The 18617-nt window shown below is 44.7% G+C and overlaps 1 protein-coding gene across 4 annotated transcripts in view; it reads left to right on the top strand.

Annotated features, from left to right (window-relative positions):
- MLLT6 (MLLT6, PHD finger containing) overlaps positions 1-18617 on the top strand; it is a 2458880-nt gene that overhangs the window by 2129545 nt on the left and 310718 nt on the right. For all 4 annotated transcript variants that reach the window (XM_044055280.1, XM_044055279.1, XM_044055278.1 and 1 more), the window contains exons 11-12: positions 264-378; positions 17716-17782. In XM_044055280.1, coding sequence (XP_043911215.1) covers positions 264-378; positions 17716-17782 — 182 coding nt within the window. The remainder of the gene's footprint in view (positions 1-263; positions 379-17715; positions 17783-18617) is intronic.

Genomic DNA, 18617 nt, shown 5'->3' with positions numbered 1-18617 from the left:
TCACAGGCAATAAATACAGAAGCCATTTGCATTTCTGGTTTCCTGTGCATTTAATAAGGTGATTTCACTGTTTGTAAGCTTAGAAAAGTTAGTGGAATTATACCCACATGATTGTATGAAATTGCTGAAATGTCAAAATAAGGTCGTTTATCATCTTTGCTATTTAGTTAAACTTTTGACTGTGCAATAATTTCACTAAAAATAAGTAAAATATGAAAGTATCAGTTTTCCTTTCTTTTTTTTTTTTTTTTTTTTTTTTGCAGCCTTTTTCCTTGCCAGGTACCACAATCAGCCTTTCCTCACATATTTTCGGGAGTCCGCTATCCTCAGGACCATCTCTTACTCCTCTTCTTAGCCAATCAGAAAACACACAGCCAGGTAGGCATTTATGCTTTGTTGCATTTTTATGTTTTGTGCTGCTCATATCTTATGTGTAACTTTGTGGTTAGATGTCGCCGTTGTGAAAAGATGCAGGGTTAGGGAAACCAGCCCTATATGATCCTTGAAGTTGCTGCGTTCCTTTTTCGCGATTGACCATTTTCCCATGTGAGTGACCTTGGTCCAGATTTCATTTATTCTTCAGTGTATCCAGAGGTTCATTTGTTTAATTTTAAAGAACAGACAGATGTTCTTCGTGTTTTGCTGTTGCAGTCATCACCTGTGGGTTATCCCTGCTGTGGTAGCCCTCGGGCGGCCCGAATACCAACATCAATGTTTTTCTGCATTGGCTGCTATCTCCTGTAGACTGATGTCAGGTTGTCAGTGCTATAAAGCAAGGCAGCCGACGCCATCACATCAGTCTTTCTTGCCATGGAGCCTGTAGCAGAAGCAGTTCGCAAGTGTGCTGGTCGGTCACTACCAGAGTTTGAATTACAGCTGAAAATGTCTAAAGCTATGTACCCTGTTGGGGATCCTTTTTTCTTGCACTAACCGATGTCTGAAAAAGTTAATTGTCTTGCCTGTGGAAAGCAGATCCCACACCGAGACTTCCATTCATACTGCATCACTTGTTTAGGCCCAGACCACAACGTTCCCCGTTGCTGGTTATGTGCCCTCTTTAACGTGAGAACCATTCATCATAGAGCTCTTATTGTAGACAGGTATTTTTATTTTCGTCTTCCATCTTCGCATTCCAAAATGGCATCCATCAGCCAACAATTCATAGACATTCTGGAAAAGATAAAGATAGAGACAGACCACACAAGGCTAAGCCTTCCGATGACTTTACTGCTATGCAGATCATCAGTTCTCCAGAATTAAGTGAGGCGCTTTCGCAGACCCTGATGCCCGATATGATATCTACACAGGCCTCTACTGAGACCCTTTCGGAGTCCTGTATGCTGCAGAAATCTTCGTCTTCCGAGCCTTTGGCTGTCTCTACCTCGGTTGGGTCCAGAGCCGCGACGCAGGCACCGGCTTCCGAGAAGGCCTCTCACACTACCGAATCTAGACAAAAAACAATGTCTTCTCATCTGACTACCATTTCTCTCAGACCAATGGATACTCTTAGGCCTAGAAGCCAGGCCACTCCTAGAAAATTTACCTCTAGCCACCACCTTGCTCCTGCTCTACCACCCCAAGCCCAAATGCATAAAATGGTGGAGGATCTAATCTCCATTATCAGGGGTAGTCAGGCCACAACTTCTACAAGGAAAAGACACCCTTCGTCTGAAGTTATGACAGAACAGGATTCTGAGGAATCTGATTATTCAGATTTTGAAAAGGAACAACCACCTCTGACTGCTTATGAGGATTCAGATGGAGAGGAATCTGTTCCTTCTGCCTCCCCACCAAAAGGCCTTTCTTTTTTTGGGAAATCCTTCACACCCCCAGGGAACATCTCCACTGGGAATCTCAGGACTTCCCTCAGTCTAAGAAAAGAGTAAGAGAGTTACTGGTCCTGCCCCAGGACAGACCCCTAGCCATCCCCCCTATTTTAGAAGTGGTGAATAATGTTTTCCATGAATCCAGCTTAGCCCCTCATGCCCTCCCACCTGCTCCCAGTAAACCTGACAGGTATTACAGAGTACCGGATTCTCACAAATACCTGTACAGAAATCCTGCTGCAGACCCAGAGGCCATTACACAGGGACCTAAAGGAGCTAAGGCTAGTTCTGCCACAAATCCTATTCCTTCTGACAAGAATTCCAGAGTTCTGGACAGATGGGGTGAAAATGTGTACACCTCTGCAACCTTAGCTGTCAGAGCACTCAACTGTCAGCTCCATATGTTAAAATATCAAAACACACTTTGGAAATATTAAAGCAAAAGATGTCAACCTTTCCGGACTGTGCCAATTTGAAAGAGCTAGCAGATTTATTGCACTCTACGTGTCAAGTGGCCAAACACTCATTACTCTGTGCTTATGATGCCCTAGAAGCCCCAAGCAGGGCAGCAGTGTCAGGATCTGTCATTAGGAGACATGCATAGTTGATGGAACAACCTCTCCCTGATTATGTTAAGTCTAAATTAAGTGATGCACCCTTGGATAAGGACTGCTTGTTTGGAGTAAAAGCAGAAGAGGTGCTTAAAAAGATGGAAGGCAAAGCAAAATCTATGCAAACAGTAAAATATTTCTTTCAGGTTCAACCTCCTAGCTTCAGCAGGAATTTTCCCTCTAAGCACTGATCTCAGGCCAGGGGTTCTCCTTATCAAAACAGACAACACCACAGTAACGTGGTACATCAACAGACAAGGAGAGACTCAATCTTACCCTCTGTGCAGGCTAGCCATGAACCTCTGGCTGACAGCCTCCTCCATGGGATTACACCTAATTGCCCAATACCTACTAGGGATCAGCAACACCCTGCAGACCACTTAAGCAGAAACTTACTGGACCCCCACGAATGGCAGCTCCACAGAAAAATCTTTTTGCAAGTCACTCAGGAGTGGGAAAGTCTGGAGGTGGATCTCTTTGCTTCGCACCTCAACCACCAGCTGAAAAAATTCTGTACCAGCGAGTATCACCACCTAGCATGGAAGGTGGATGCCTTGACCTTCCCCTGGAACTTCCTCTTTGTGTACGCTTTCCCTCCTCTGCCTCTTATTCCCAAGGTACTGATCGAAATAAGGGAGGAGAGACCAAACGCCATGCTCATTGCTCCAAATTGGCCCAGACAGCATTGGTACCCCTTACTGCGCAGCCTGACATTACAGCCTCCCAGGCAGCTTCCTCTTGACTCAGGTGGGGGGGGGGGATGCTGCACTCAGACTTGCAGACTCTCAAACTGTCAGCATGGCTAATACTCTAAAAGCAAACAAGGGGCCCCTGTTAAGCAAGCAGGTCCTAGACATTATCACAGAGGCCAGAAGACCCATCACCAGAAAAACGTACGCAGGGAGATAGAAATGATTGTGCTCCTGGAGCCAGTCCAGAGAGGGCAGTTCCTCACAACCTTCCATCCCTCTTATCCTGGACTACCTAGCGGAGTTATTCAATAGTGGCCTCTCCTTCTCTTCTATTAAAATCCACGTCTCAGCCATTTCAGCTCATTTCTATACAGATCAGCCCCTGTTCTCACATCCTTTGATTAAACAAATCCTCAGAGGGGCTTCTAATATCAGACCTCCCGAAGACCACTCACGACAGCCTGGGACCTGAATTATGTTTTGGAAAAACTAACCTTAACACCCTTCAAACCTGCTGCTTCAGCAGAACTGAGATACCTCTCCTGGAAGACTGCTTTCCTACTAGCTATCACCTCAGCCAGAAGGGTTTCAGAACTTCAGGCACTCATGGCTATTGAGCCCTTCATCATTTTCCATGCAGGCAGGGTCTCCCTGAGGACTAACCCCTCCTTTATGCCCAAAGCGGTATCTAATGTGACTATCAACCAGGCCATACATCTACCCACCTTCTTTCCTAACCCTCAAAACAAGGGGGAGAGAATTCTGCACTCAACAGACATGAACAGACAGCTGAGATACTACCTGGAACATACTAAACCCTTCAGGAAAACAGACCAGCTTCTTGTCAGCTTTGCCCCGGGGGCTGAGGGGAAGCCCATTTCCAAGCAAACCATTTCCAAATGGATATCACTCTGTATCCATTTCTGCTACAGATTACATGGGAAACCACTCCCTAAGTCTATTCATATCCATTCCACTAGGGCAGCCTCTACTTCCACAGCATTCCTCAGAGGAGTTCCACCAGGAACTCTTGGAAGCTGCCACCTAGACATCTGCCCATACCTTTACAAAGCATTACCAATCACCTCTTTTCTCTAAGGCTAGGGAAGGGTTTGCCTCTGCAGTTCTGCAGGGCATGCTGACCCATGCCTAAGTCTCTAACTAATTCTTCCATCCCTCTCCTCAGCTTTGGGAATCCTCCCACAGGTGATGACTGCAACAGTGAAACACGAAAAACATAGCACAGTTGTGTACACTTAGTAGATGTTCAAGTGTATTCACTGTTGCAGTCCTGGTTTCCCTTCCTCCTTCCCCCTTATATCCTCTTTCACTTAGGAAGACATAAGCTTCTCACGGTGGCTTTTTGCCACCAGGACCACTTTACCATATTTCTTTGGGCTTCTGATGGGTTAGGGCAAGAAAAACTGATGTAATGGCATCGCCTGCCTTGCCTTACAGCACTGACGACCTGACGTCAGTCTACAGGCGACAGCAGCCGATGCAGAAAAATATTGACCCTGGTATTTGGGACGGTCGAGGGCTACCACAGCAGGGATAACCCACAGGTGATGACTTCAACAGTGAATAAACCCAAACATATACATTTATGGTAAGTGTACACAACTGTACTTCCTGTCATTGTTATTATCAGTTCATTCCCTTAGATCTGTCGTTGGCACAGTGGTCTTTAATGGCTAAAGAAGCTCCTAAAGGTATTTTAGTTGTTTTAAAAATAGGTAAAACAAGTTCATAAATTTAAGAATGTAAGGTAACCTGCTTTGTTTGGGGCCTGCAGGAAGTGTAGCATTGTTTTTTAATACTGATCATTTTTTCTAACCAAGGCATCCTGGCCCCATTTTAGCCTGAAGCTATGGTTATTCTCAACTGCCACAGCTGCCGTCCATCCATGTTATTGCGTGCCATCTGCAGTAGACAGAAGCTGCAGAGATGGCTTCTTTATATGTAGCTGTTAGGCCAAGCACTTAATGTGCTCTCGTATCTGTTTTGAGACATTATTCAGGAGCCATATAAAATTATTTGATAGTGTGAAGTCAGAGGTTGACATGGCCAATGCCAAACGGACCTGGATATCTCTTTCCTTTTTCTTTCACTCCATCTCAAAAAAGAAAATGATGCAAAACATGTAAACCATTTACACTTGGCAACTTAACTTTGTGTGGTTGCTGTTGCCAGCTTTTTGTAGACTGTCTGTCAAATGGTGGCACAACAGTGCCATACACTCCTTCATAGCACGCTTAGAGAAAATGCAGGTGTGCAAAAACTTAATGAAACATTACCAAGCAGTCATAGTAAATGTTAATGGTATTAGCTGCATCTGTGTTCAGTAGCTATGGCAACATTATGGCCTGTTGAGTAAGCCCTTGATGCACTAAACACAACCAGCATTCTAGGCATCTTGGCATCCAGTACTGGACCATAGGTTTGCCTTCCACATGGCTTAGTGCCAGAAGTCACACCTCTCAACCTCTTACAGCAAGAAGTCTGGACAAAGCCATAAATGGAGGATAAAAATGGGGACACTTTTTGAAGTATTGCTTTTAGAAACTTAGAAAGTTGACAGAGTAACAGGTTTTGCATTAGCATGAATTTTTATAATGAATATGAAGTCTAAAATTCAAATTGTTGTCATTATTTTCTGACTTGAGTCCTCAGTGATTTGCCAGAAAACCACAATTTTTGGAGAAACATAAAAATATGAGACAAAAATCTGGGCATTCTGTGAAAATGTGGACAGTTGAGAGGTATGCCAGAAGTACTTTTGTGGGACAGGTAATTTCCCAGTGGTGGTCCCTAAATCATAAGCTACGTGGGCTCAGCGGGGATATTTCATCATGACCTCCCCCCTTGCAACTACTTTTACCTGTTTCTAAGTGTAGGACATGGTTTTTGTTTTACATGCATTGATTAATATTTGTTATTATTTGTAAATGAAAATATATTCCTGTAACTGAGTGATAGAGAGTATAGGAGTGTGTTTGGGGGGGGGGGGTCCTAATGAAAACTTGAGGATCTTCATTACAGTTCCCACAACAGCAAAGGTTTAAGCACTGACAGAGGGGGCATAAATGCTAATTGTGAAAGTGCAGTAGTCTTCCTACTCTGAGGTACAGCCATCTTGACGTTGCTATATGTAAGCAGCAGGGGTGTGAGGGAGCACTTGAAAAGTATAACAGAGTTTCAAAATTGACTGTTAATGTGATTGAAAAGCACTGTCATTTTCAAAATTTTGGGCATGCCACTTCCAAAAGGAAATGAGAAACAGTTATGCAAAAGAAAACTGATCACAGAGTTTTATGCAGTTTGTAACTAGTAAAAAAAGTCAAAGGTTGTTAATTCAAACTGTCTACTGACAACTTTCTCAAGAGCAGATCCTAAAGATCTAGGTCCATGGTTCTACAGTTCTCAGACAGTGGCGATAGGAACCTCATGAGAGAAGGAAGGTAAAACAAAATTCATATTTAGAGATATAAGTTACACACTAGGAAGAAAAAGTGGTGATTGAAATATAAAATCCTGTAGAATGGCTACAGCATACTGTTTGTGGAAGAACAAATCATAAAATAGTGCTACTCAGAATTGATGCAGTAGAAGTAAAGATGTATAGAAAATTGAGATAAAATCAAAACTGCATATATTTTGTATCTGCACACTGCTGCCCTAACAAATTATGCTGCGCAGTTACCAGTGTTGCATATTTAATACTGCGTAGTGACTGTGCTTGCACTCAGTTTAGTGTAGTGCCATTCAGATGTTCTTCGTGTTTCACTGTTGCAGTCATCACATTTGGGTTATCCCTGCCAGGGTAGCCCTCGGCTGGCCCGGGTACCAGATACTTAGTATTTCTGCATCAGTCGCTGTTGCTTGAGGACTGACGTCAGGTCGTCAGTAGTATAAAGTAAGGCAGCTGACGCCATTACATCAGTCTTTCTTGCCATGGAGCCCGAAGCAGAAGCAGTTTGCATGATTTCCGGTCGGCCGCTACCTGAGTTTTCATTTGCTGAATTGAAGTTGAAGTCTTCTAAAGCTAAGTACCCATTGGGGATCCTTTTTTCTTGTACTAACCGATGTCAGAAAAAGTTAATAATCGTCTCACCTGTGGAAAACAAATACCACACCGAGACTTCCACTCCTACTGCGTCACTTGTTTAGGCCCAGACCACGACATCCCCCGTTGTCGCTTCTGTGCTTTCTTCAACACCTGAACTATCCATTGTCAGGCCCTTATTGTAGCCAGATATTTTCATTTACAGTCCCTGAATTCCAATATGGCTTTTGTAAGCCATCCGACAGGAGATCTTCCAAAAAAAATGTAAAGATAAAGACAGAGACAGACTGCACAGGTCCAAAACTACCGACAGCGCTTCCATTAAGCTCGTCGTCAGTCCTCTGGTACTCAGGCGCTTTCGGAGCCCCTGATGCCCGCTTCAGTTGATTCACAGGCCCCTACTGAGACCCTTTCGGAGTCCGGTATGCCGCAAAACTCTTCTTTGACTAAGGATCCTGCAGTCGTCTCTACCTTGGATTGGTCTGGAGCTGCTGAGTAGGCACCAGTTTCCGAGGAACTCCTTCTCACTACCGAATCTTGACACAAACCAATGTCTTCTTTCGCGACTACCGTTCTTTCAAAAAACGAGTTTCTTAGGCCCAGGGTTCGTACCACACCCAAGAAACTAACTACTCACTCCCAGACACCTTCTACTTTGCCTCAGTCTCAAATGCTTAAAATGGCGAAAGACCTTATCATGCTGATCAGGGGAAGCCAAGCTACCCCCTCCAAAAGGAAATGAGATCTGTCCACTTTAGTTTTATCTGAACAAGAGTCAGATGAATCTGATGCATCTGACTATGAAGACATGCAACCGCTCTCCACTTATGACGATTCTGATGCAGAGAACTCCATTCCTTCAGCCTCTCCCCCCAGAGGATTTTTCCTTTGGGGAAGCCCTGCATACTTTAAGGGAGCATTTCCAATGGGAGGGTCAGGACTACCCTCAGTCTACAAAGAGACTCAGGGAATTCCTAGATCTTCCGTAACACGGGCCCTTCGTCATCCCCCAGTCCTGGATGTTGTGGAGGATGTTTTCCACAAATCCAGCTTGACTCCTGATGCCCTATCTCCTGATCCCAGAAAAGCAGACGGGTACTATAGAGTTCCTGACTCACACAAATATCTTTTTAAAAATCCAACAACTGACCCTGAGGTCATTTCTCAAGGGCCAAAATGGATTAAAGCAACCTCTGTTAAGAATCCCACCCTTTCAGACAGGGATTCCCGAGCATTGGGCAGATGGGGTAAAAAAGTATACACCTCAGCTACTCTTGCTATCAGGGCACTAAATTGTCAGTTCCATATGCTGAAATTTCAGCAACATATCTTGGAACTCCTTAAACAAAAAATGTCTTCCTTTCCTGCTTGGGCAGAATCTAAAGATAATGCATTCTGCAATTTAAGTAACTAAACACAATTTGCACTGTGGTTTTGACACCCTAGAAGCTTCTTGCAGGCCAGTAGTCACTGGTTCTGTCATTTGCATGGCTTAAGGAACAACCCCTGCCAGACCATGTCAAATTTAAATTGTTGGATGCCCCCTTTCAGAAAGATAACTTATTTGGCACTAAAGCAGAAGAGGTCTTAAAAAAGATGGAAGAAAAAGCAAAATCTATGCAAACTGTTAAGGATTTCTTCAGGTCCAGTCCCCTAGGTTCAGCAGACATTGCCCTCCAAGCACTGGTCTTTTCCTGCTCCAAGTAAACCGGCCCAGCCTAGGCCCCGAGGAAACAGACCCCCTCAAACAGCAGCCCCAGCGAATGCAGAGATCTAAGCAGTGGACTGTCACCACTTCAAAACCAGGGAGCTCTAAGCCACAGTGACTCACCACCTCCCCCACCCCCTCTGCCCACTCTCACTTACCCCTGGGAGGAATACTCTTCTTTCACTTCAAGCACCTGGGTCACCATTACCAAGGACCAATGGGTTCTGAACATTGTGTCTCAGGGATACAAATTTTCCTTCCACACCCTTCCAACCCTAAAAGGGTTCCCAGATCTACCACCAAATCAGTGGGCAGAGGCTCAAAAGCAAATCCTTTCCCTGCTCTCTATGAGGGCAGTAGAGCACATTCCTGCAGAACAGATAGGCCAAGGTTTCTACTCCAGACTTTTTCTTGTGCCCAGAAAACATGCACCTGGCACCCCATCCTCAATGTTCTTTGTGTTTCACTGTTGCAGTCTTCACACTTGGGTTATCTGCCTGCAGGTAGCCCTCAGTCAGCCCAAATATCAGAGTCTTAGTATTTCTGCGTCGGATGCTGTCACTTCTTCCATGATGTCAGGTCATCAGGGATATAAAAACAGGCAGCCGACGCCATTACATCAGTCTTTCTTGCCAAGGAGGAGCCTGAAGCAGAAGCAGTTCACAAGTGCTGGTCGGCCGCTATCTGAAATTTTCATTTTTTGAGTTGATAATCCTGAAGTCTTCTAAAGCTAAGTACTCCATTGGGTATCCTTTTTTCTTCCTCTAACCGATGTCAGAAAAAGTTATCAATTGTCTTGCCTGTGGAAAGCAAATACCTCACAGAGATTTTCATTCTCACTGCATCACCTGTTTAGGCCCAGACCACGATGTCCCTCACTGTCGGTTTTGTGCCTTGTTTAACTCCCGAACCATTCATCGTCGGGTTATTTTTGCTAAATTCTTTCGCTCTCGATCTCCGTATTCTGAAATGGCTTCGGTAAGCCATCTGACTACCAATCTTCAGAAAAAACATAAGGATAAAGACAGACACAGACCGCATAGGTCCAAAACTGCCGACCACACCTCCGTTAAGCTAGTCGCCAGTCCACTGGTACTCAGTGAGGCGTCTTTGCAGCCCCTGATGCCCGCTTCTGTGGATTTGCAGGCCTCTGCTGAGACCCATTTGGAGTTTGGTATGCAACGAAATGCTTCTTCAACTATGGAACCAGTGGATGTCTCTACCTTGGATGGGTCTGGAGCCGCTGTGCAGGCACTGGCTTCTGAGGGTGTTTTCTGACTTACCGATGTTCGAATCAAACCGACAACGTCTTTTTTAGCCAAAACTACCAGGTTTCTTAGGCCCAGAGTACGCACTATGCCTAGAAAACTGATGACCAAAGCACATGTTCAGGCCCCCATGCCACAAAAACAAATGCTTAGAATGGCTGAAGACCTTATAATGCTAATTAGGGGAAGCCAGCCGTCGCCTGCTAAAAGACAAAGAATTCAGTTGCCTTCAGTTCTACAGACCAGGAGTCCGATGACTCTGACCCTTCTGATTATCAGGACATGCTCTTATCAGCCTATGAGGATTCAGATGCAGATGAATCCATTCCTTCTGCCTCCCCTCCAGAGGATTTCTCTTTTGGTGAAACCGTGCATAATTTACGAGAGTATTTCCACTGGGAATGCCAAGACTATCCTCAGTCCAAAAAGAGACTCAGAGAATTTTTACAGCTACCTTAGCACAGGCCTTTAGCTGTTCCCCCTGTCCTGGATGTTGTGGATGATGTTTTCATGGAATACAATCTTACTCCAGACACCTTACCTCCAGCCCCTAGGAAACCTGACAGGTACTACCGCATACCTGATTCCCACAAGTTTATTTTTAAGAATCCTACTGCTGATCCAGAGATCATTTCCCAGGGACCTAAAGGTATTAAGGCTACTACAGCCCAAAATCCTACCCCTTCGGACAGGGATTCCAGAGCTTTAGACAGATGGGGTAAGAAGGTATATACCTCTGCAACTCTTGCTATCAGGGCATTGAATTGCCAGTTTCACATGCTGAAGTACCAGCAACATATTATGGAACTCATTAAACAAAAAATGGTAATATTTCCAGATTGCTCAGAAAATAAAGATTTGCAAGAGCTTATGCATTCTGCAAACCAAGTTAGTAAGCATACTTTGCAGTGTGATTTTGATGCCCTAGAAGCATCTTGCAGGCTGCAGTCACTGGCTCTGTACTGAGAAGACATGCTTGGCTGATGGAGCAGACCTTGCCAGATCATGTCAAATCCAAATTACTAGACACTTCTTTAAATAAGGATGTTTTGTTTGGCACCAAAGAAGAAGAAGTTCTTAAAAAGATGGAAGAAAAAGCTAAATCTATGCAAACTGTTAAATAATTCTTACAAGTGCAACCACCTCGATTCAGTAGGCATTGTCCTTCAAAACACTGGTCCTTTCCAGCCCCCTCCAAGCCTTTCCAAACAAGACCCAGGAGAACAGACCACCCAGACTACAGTCTCAGGGTATGCAGAGATCTAAGCAATGGAGTGCTCCCACCCCTAAAACAGGGAGTGGTAAGCCACTTCTCAACTCTACTTCCCAGCCCTGCCCAATTGCTTGTGCACCTAGGAGGAAAACTTGCCCTTCATGCAAGAAAAATGGATGTCCATCACTCAGGACCGATGGGTCCTCAACATTGTATCCCAGGGGTACAAATTTTATTTCCATTCACTGCCAACCCCAAGCAGGTTTCCAGACCTTCCTCCAAACCAGTGGGCAGAGGCTCAAAACCAAGTTCTTTCCCTGCTCAACATCAGAGCTATTCAGCCAGTTCCAGTAGAACAAAGGGGTCAGGGTTTCTACTCCAGACTATTCCTGGTACCGAGGAAAGAGGGCTCTTGGCGCCCAGTCCTGGATCTATCAATTCTCAGCAGCTTCCTGGTGGTCCCAAAATTCAAGATGCTTACCCTACAACAGCTTCTCCCTATGCTAGCCAAGGATGCCTGGTTAGTCACCCTAGACTTAAAAGAAGCTTATCTGCACATCTCCATCAGGAAATATGTATGTTTCAGGGCAGGATCTATGCATTATCAGTTCTCTGCACTTCCCTTTGGCTTATCTACTACGCCCAGGGTATTCACAAAATGCCTGGCTCCAGCCATTGCATAATGCAGGCAGAGAAATATCCAAATTTACTCATACTTGGATGACTGCCTGATTCAGGCAGACAGTCACGAATTGCTGCTTCAGCATCTGGCATTTGTAAAAAGCCTTCTCACTTCATTAGGGTACACCATCAACTAAAAGAAATCACAACTGGTGCCCAGTCAAAAGATTATATTCCTGGGAGCAAGCTTGGACACAACTTCCCAGATGGCATTTCTCACTTCAGAAAAACAGGTCTATCTGACAGACTCCTTCAAGCAAATGGCCACCAGAACCCAGCTAACTGTAAGAAAAATACTGCAAGCCCTAAGGTTCATGGCCTTATGTATTCTGCTAATTCCATATGTAAGACTGCATATGAGGAAACTTCAGTGATACTTAAAAAGTCTTTGGTGCCAACATTCTCAAGACCTGGAAACAGTCATTCTTATCATACCTTGTCTGGGGGTAGAGTTCCTTTGATGGGCAGAAGCATGCAACCACAACAAGGAACTGCATTTTACTCTACCCCACGCCACCCAAACCCTGACTGCAGATGCATCACACTATGCATGGGGGGCCCACATGGCTGGGAAATGCATTCAGGGTCACTGGACCCCAAACCAAATTCTCCTGCACATCAGCCAAAAGGAGATGCTAGCTGTACAGAATGCTCTGACAGCTTTCAGATACCTAATCCTATCCAGGACAACTGCTGATAAAAACAGACAACACCACAGTTATGTGGTACATAAACAAGCAGGGGGAAACCCATTCTTACCCACTCTGCAGGTTAGCCATGACTCTGTGGAGCACAGCTTTGGACAACTAAGCCAGGCAAACAAAATTCACTGGCAGACGACTTAAGCAGAAATCTCCTAGACCCACACGACTGGAAATTGGAGCCCAGCACCTTCAACTTTCTGATCCAGAGGTGGGGGAGCCCAGAGGTGTATCTCTTTGCCTCCCCCACAACTACCAGTTAAGCAAATTTTCCACCACGAACCCTCACAGCAGGGCCTGGAAGGTGGATGCCCTATCCTTTCAATGGGAAAACCTCTCAATCTATGCCTTTCCCCCTCTGCCCCTTCTCTCAAGAGTACTACTCAAGATAAAAGAAAACAGGTAAACTGATAAAAATATAAAACTAACAAGGAATAAAGTTCTGTGGCACAGTAGAAACCAGTCCAAACACAAGCAGAAAATAGTAACCCAAAGTAATCCAAATAATTTAATGAAGCGCTTTTCGTTATGGTAAATACAATAGAGGTAGTTATTGTATTTACCATAACGAAAAGCACTTCATAAATTATTTGGATTACTTTGGATTACTATTTTCTGCTTGTTTTTGGACTGGTTTGTCCTGTGCCACAAAAGAAGACAGGCCAAGGACAATTCTGATTGCCCCAGACTGGCCACACCAGCACTGGTACCCACTCCTGCGCATTCTGACAATGGTGCCACTCTGGCACCTACACCAGACCCCTACCCTGCTGTCACAGCAGGAGGGACAGATTTTGCATCCACAATTGCAAACCCTAAATCTTGCAGCCTGGCTTATTCCTTGAATACTCCACCAGCAACCCTAAGTAAACAGGTGCTGGATGTCATTCTTGAAGCCAGAAGGTCTAGTACTAGGAAATCCTATGCGGAAAAGTGGAAAAGATATTGTTCTTGGATTCAGTCTAAAGGAAAGGACACAGCAGTACCCTTCTTACCTCTAATCCTGGATTACCTAGCAGAGCTACTCCACAGAGGCCTATCTTTCTCCTCCATTAAGATTAATGCCTCTGCCATTTTGGCTCATTACAATACTGAGCCACCTCTATTTTCTCACCCTCTCATCAAACAGTTCTTCAGAGGGGCTAACAACTTAAGGCCTCCAAGGAGATCACCCACCCCTGCTTGGGACCTTAACTTTGTACTGGAAAAGCTCACGCTCCCCCCTTTTGAACCTGCTACTTCAGCAGAGTTAAAATTCCTCTCTTGGAAAACAGCCTTGCTTCTAGCCATCACTTCAGCTAGAAGAGTGTCTGAGCTACAGGCCCTCATGGCAGTGGAGCCCTTTATTATCTTCCATGCTGACAGGGTTTCCCTCAGGACTAACCCATCCTTTATGCCTAAGGTGGTGTCCAGTGTGGCCCTAAACCAATCCATCCATTTGCCAACCTTCTTCCCTAACCCTCAGAATAAAGGGGAAGGGATCCTGCACTCTTTGGACGTGCACAGACAGCTCAGGTTCTACCTTGATAGGGCTAAGCCTTTTAGAAAATCTGACCAGCTGCTAGTCAGCTTTGCAACTGGGGCAGAGGGCAAGGCCATTTCTAAACAAACCATTTCCAAATGGATAGCACACTGCATCCATTTCTGCTACAAGCACCATGGAAAACTAACCCCTCAGGGGGTCAGAACACATTCCACTAGGGCTACTTCTACCTCTACAGCATTTCTCAGGGGAGTCCCTACCAGGGACATTCTGGAAACTGCAACCTGGAGTTCTGTACACACCTTCACCAAGCATTACCACTTACCTATTTTTTCTAAATCCAGGGCAGGATTTGCTACAGTAGTCTTGCAAGGCCTACTAGCCAGCCCTACCTCTTCTTGACTGCCTCCACCCTTCCTCAGGTTTGGGAATCAACCCAAGTGTGATGACTGCAACAGTGAAAAATGAAGAACATAGTACAGTGATGTACACTTACCATAAATATAGATGTTTGAGTGTATTCACTGTTGCAGTCCTGGTTTCCCTCCCTCCATCCCCCTGGTTTTCTCTGTCTTTCTATCTCTCCTCTCTATGACTATTCTTAATGGTATTGGTATTTACTTTTTACTGGTGGTGGTTTCCACACCATATACTAGCTCCCTGTTTGGGGGCTCCTGAAATTTGGGACAAGAAAAACAGATGTAATGGCGTTGGCTGCCTGTTTTATACCCCTGACGACCTGACGTTATGAAAGAAGCAACAGCATCCGAAGCAGAAATTCTAAGACTCTGGTATTCGGGCTTACTGAGGGCTACCTGCAGGCAGATAACCCAAGTGTGATGACTGCAACAGTGAATACACTTGAACATCTACATTTACGGTAAGTGTACACAACTGTACTATCTGTCATTTCTAAACACCTTCCTGGTGATCCCAAAATTCAAAATGCTCACTCTCCAGCAGCTGCTACCCATGCTTTCTAAGAACGCTTGGCTAGCCACCCTAGATCTAAAAGAGGCCTACCTCCACATTCCTATCAGGGAATCATGCAGAAAATATCTCCGCTTCAGGGCAATATTTCAACACTTTCAGTTCTCTTTGCTTCCCTTTGACTTATCTACTGCTCCCAGAGTTTGCACAAAATATCTGGCTCCGGCCATTGCCTTTTGCAGACAAAGAAGTATTCAAATTTACCCATACTTAGATGACTGCCTTATTCAGGCAGACAGCCAGGAAAAGCTGCTCAAGCACCTGGCCTTTGTAAAGACCCTACTAACCTCCCTAGGGTACACAGTCAATGAAAAGAAATTGAAACAGGTGTCCACCCAAAGGATAATCTTCCTGGGAGCAAGTCTGGACACAGCATCCCAGATGGCATTCCTTACACCAGAGAAACAAATTTTTCTGACAGCCTACTTCTCTCAACTAGCCACCAGGCCCCAGCTAACTGCAGGGAAGATCCTGCAAGCTCTGGGGGTCATGGCATCTTGCATACTACTCATTCCATATGTCAGACTGCATATGAGGAAACTTCAGTGGTACCTAAAGAGCCTTTGGTGTCAACACTCTCAAGACCTGGAAACTCTTCTACCTATAATTCCTTGCCTCAGAAAAGATTTTCTTTAGTGGGCAACAGCATGCTCCCACACCAAGGGACTGCCCTTCTCCCCACCCCCCACCACCCAGAACAGACACATCAGACTACACTTGGGGTGCACACCTGGACGGCAGGTGCATATAGGGCCAATGGAGGCCACAGCAAATCCCTCTGCACATCAGTCTAAAAGAGATGATGGCTGTGCAGCACTCTTTGATAGCTTTCAAACCCCTTCTCTTTCCAGGGGTTCTCCTGATCAAAACAGAAAACACCACTGTGATGTGGTACATCAACAAGCAGGGAGGAACTCACTCCTACCCTCTATTCAGGCTGGCCATGACCCTTTGGCTCACAGCCTCTTCCTTGCAACTACACCCGTTAGCACAACGTGCACATGTCAGCCACAAGAGTCCCTGAGCTACAAGCACTCATGGCTGTGGAACCCTTCATCATCTTCCATGTAGACAGGGTATCCCTCAGATCTAACCCATCCTTCATGCCCAAGTTAGTGTCCAGTGTGGCTGTCAACCAATCCATTCATTTTCCCACCTTCTTTCCTAATCTCCAGAACAAGGGGGAAAGGATTCTTCACTCTCTAGATGTGCACAGACAGCTCAGACACTATCTAAACAGGACTAAATCCTTCAGGAAGTCTGATCAATTACTGGTTAGCTTTGCTGCAGGGGCAGAAGGCAAAACCATCTCCAAGCAAACCATCTCCAAGTGGATAGCACACTGCATCCATTTTTGCTACAAACAGCATGGTAAGCCTCCCTTCAAGGGGGTCAGAACGCACTCCACCAGAGCAGCCTCCACCTCTGCAGCTACCCTCAGAGGAGTCCCCACCAGGGACATCCTGGAGGCTGCCACCTGGATATCTGTTCACACTTTTACCAAGCATTACTACCTGCCTCTCTTCTCCAAATCCAGGGTAGGGTTTGCCTCTGCAGTCTTGCAGGGCATCCTAGCCAGCCCCTAGTTTCCTTGACTGCTTCCACCCATTTCCTCAGCTTTGGGAATCTACCCAAATGTGATGACTGCAACAGTGAAACACGAAGAACATAGTACAGTTGTGTACACTTACCATAAAAGTAAATGTTCAAGCGCATTCACTGTTGCAGTCCTGGTTTCCCTCCCTCCATCCCCCTTTTTTCTCTTTCTCCTTTTGTTACCATTCTTCCTTGTTGTTCTCCTTTCCTTATAAGGGGCATATTGGTATTTATTTCCACTGGTGGGGTTCTTTCACCAGAGCCTGGCCTCCTACCTTGGGGGCTCCTGACAGGTTAGGCCAAGAAAAACTGATATAATGGCGTTGTCTGCCTTACTTTATACTACTGACGACCTGCCCTCAGTCCTCAAGTGACAGCAACTGATGCAGAAATACTAAGTCTCTGGTATTCGGACCAGCCAAGGGCTGTCTGGCAGGGATAACCCAAATGTGATGACTGCAACAGTGAAAACACTCGAACATCTACATTTATGGTAAGTGTACACAACTGTACATTTTGCAGTTAGTGCAGCACATGCTGGTTTTTGGCTACTATTCCATATTACCCCTACCATAGCAGCCTCCGAATCTCCAGAGGTTTGTACAGTCTTTGTGCCTCTGGAGGACTTTGGCTGTCAGTTTTTGTACTCTAACTTCCTTTTTCACGTTGGTACTTCATGTACAGTTTTTCCAATAATCTGGTTTAGGTCAAGATTGGTTGTACCAATTGCTGGCATTTTTTCATATGAGAGTCAGTTATATTTCCAATGAGAAGGGAAAATCTAACCAAGAATAGGGTGGAATCCCCAGCTCTTCATCATCCAGAGTGCCACAGGATCTTTCATCATTAAGTGCTGTAATATTTTTTTTCTTTTTCACAGAACCCGATCTGGAGGACTGTAGCTTTGTATGCAGAGGGAGTTCTCCAAGGGAAAGTCTGTCCTCAACGTAAGTGACATGCAGATTATTTTTGCTTAACACATGAAGCTTATTTTTATCTTCAGAAGCGTCTTACCAGTAAGGTTTTCGGATTGCTGTTGATAACATGTCCGTTACCTCCACAAACATGTCCGAGATTGCGTTAAGTTGTAACTGCATGCTGTTGGAGATGTAAATCTGTTAAACTGCTAGAACTTCACAGAGTGCTTGCCACTACTTTTAACGTACCTGTGATGCAAACTGCATACATAATTTTATTTTTGTATGAGTTGTTTTTCTGGAAAATACATGAAACTTATCTATGCATTTAACCCTTAATTCTGTCACTAACCAACATCACTGGCTAATCTACAATGTGTGTACTGTACCTGTGTACTATGTATGTATTCTACCTATGTTCCAAATTTCAGCTGTACACCACAAATCTATTAATTACCTTTATTTTTAAACTTAATATTTTTTTGTTTGTTCTCTCCACTGTAACTGTTTATGTGCCGCATACCACTGTAAAAACATGTCTCTTGTAATTTGTGAGAATACTGATCAGGTCGAAATAACTAAATGTGTCTGTAATTTTTCTTTGTGGAGCTTTTCTCCCCGGGCCTCTGCTGAAAAAGGGCCTTTTCGGCTCAGTCAGACACCCCTGGTTAACAAATTTAAAATAAAATAAATAAATAAATAAAATCTTCAGGTGTGTATAATGTGAAGTTAACAGGAGGAGATTTTATAGACCTAACCAAGGCCTGTGCCTGCATACATCATATCAGACTAGCAAATGAACTTAAGGTTTTGTATGTTACCTTAATATTACTGTAACTGCTTAGCTAGTTTAGTAGCTACCGGA

Source organism: Protopterus annectens, chromosome 13.part0 (genome assembly GCF_019279795.1).
Source record: "Protopterus annectens isolate FY-2018-M chromosome 13.part0, PAN1.0, whole genome shotgun sequence".
Classification (NCBI taxonomy): domain Eukaryota; kingdom Metazoa; phylum Chordata; order Ceratodontiformes; family Protopteridae; genus Protopterus; species Protopterus annectens.
The sequence above is the reverse complement of the archived record's forward strand: the minus strand, read 5'-3'. Positions and strand labels throughout refer to the sequence as shown.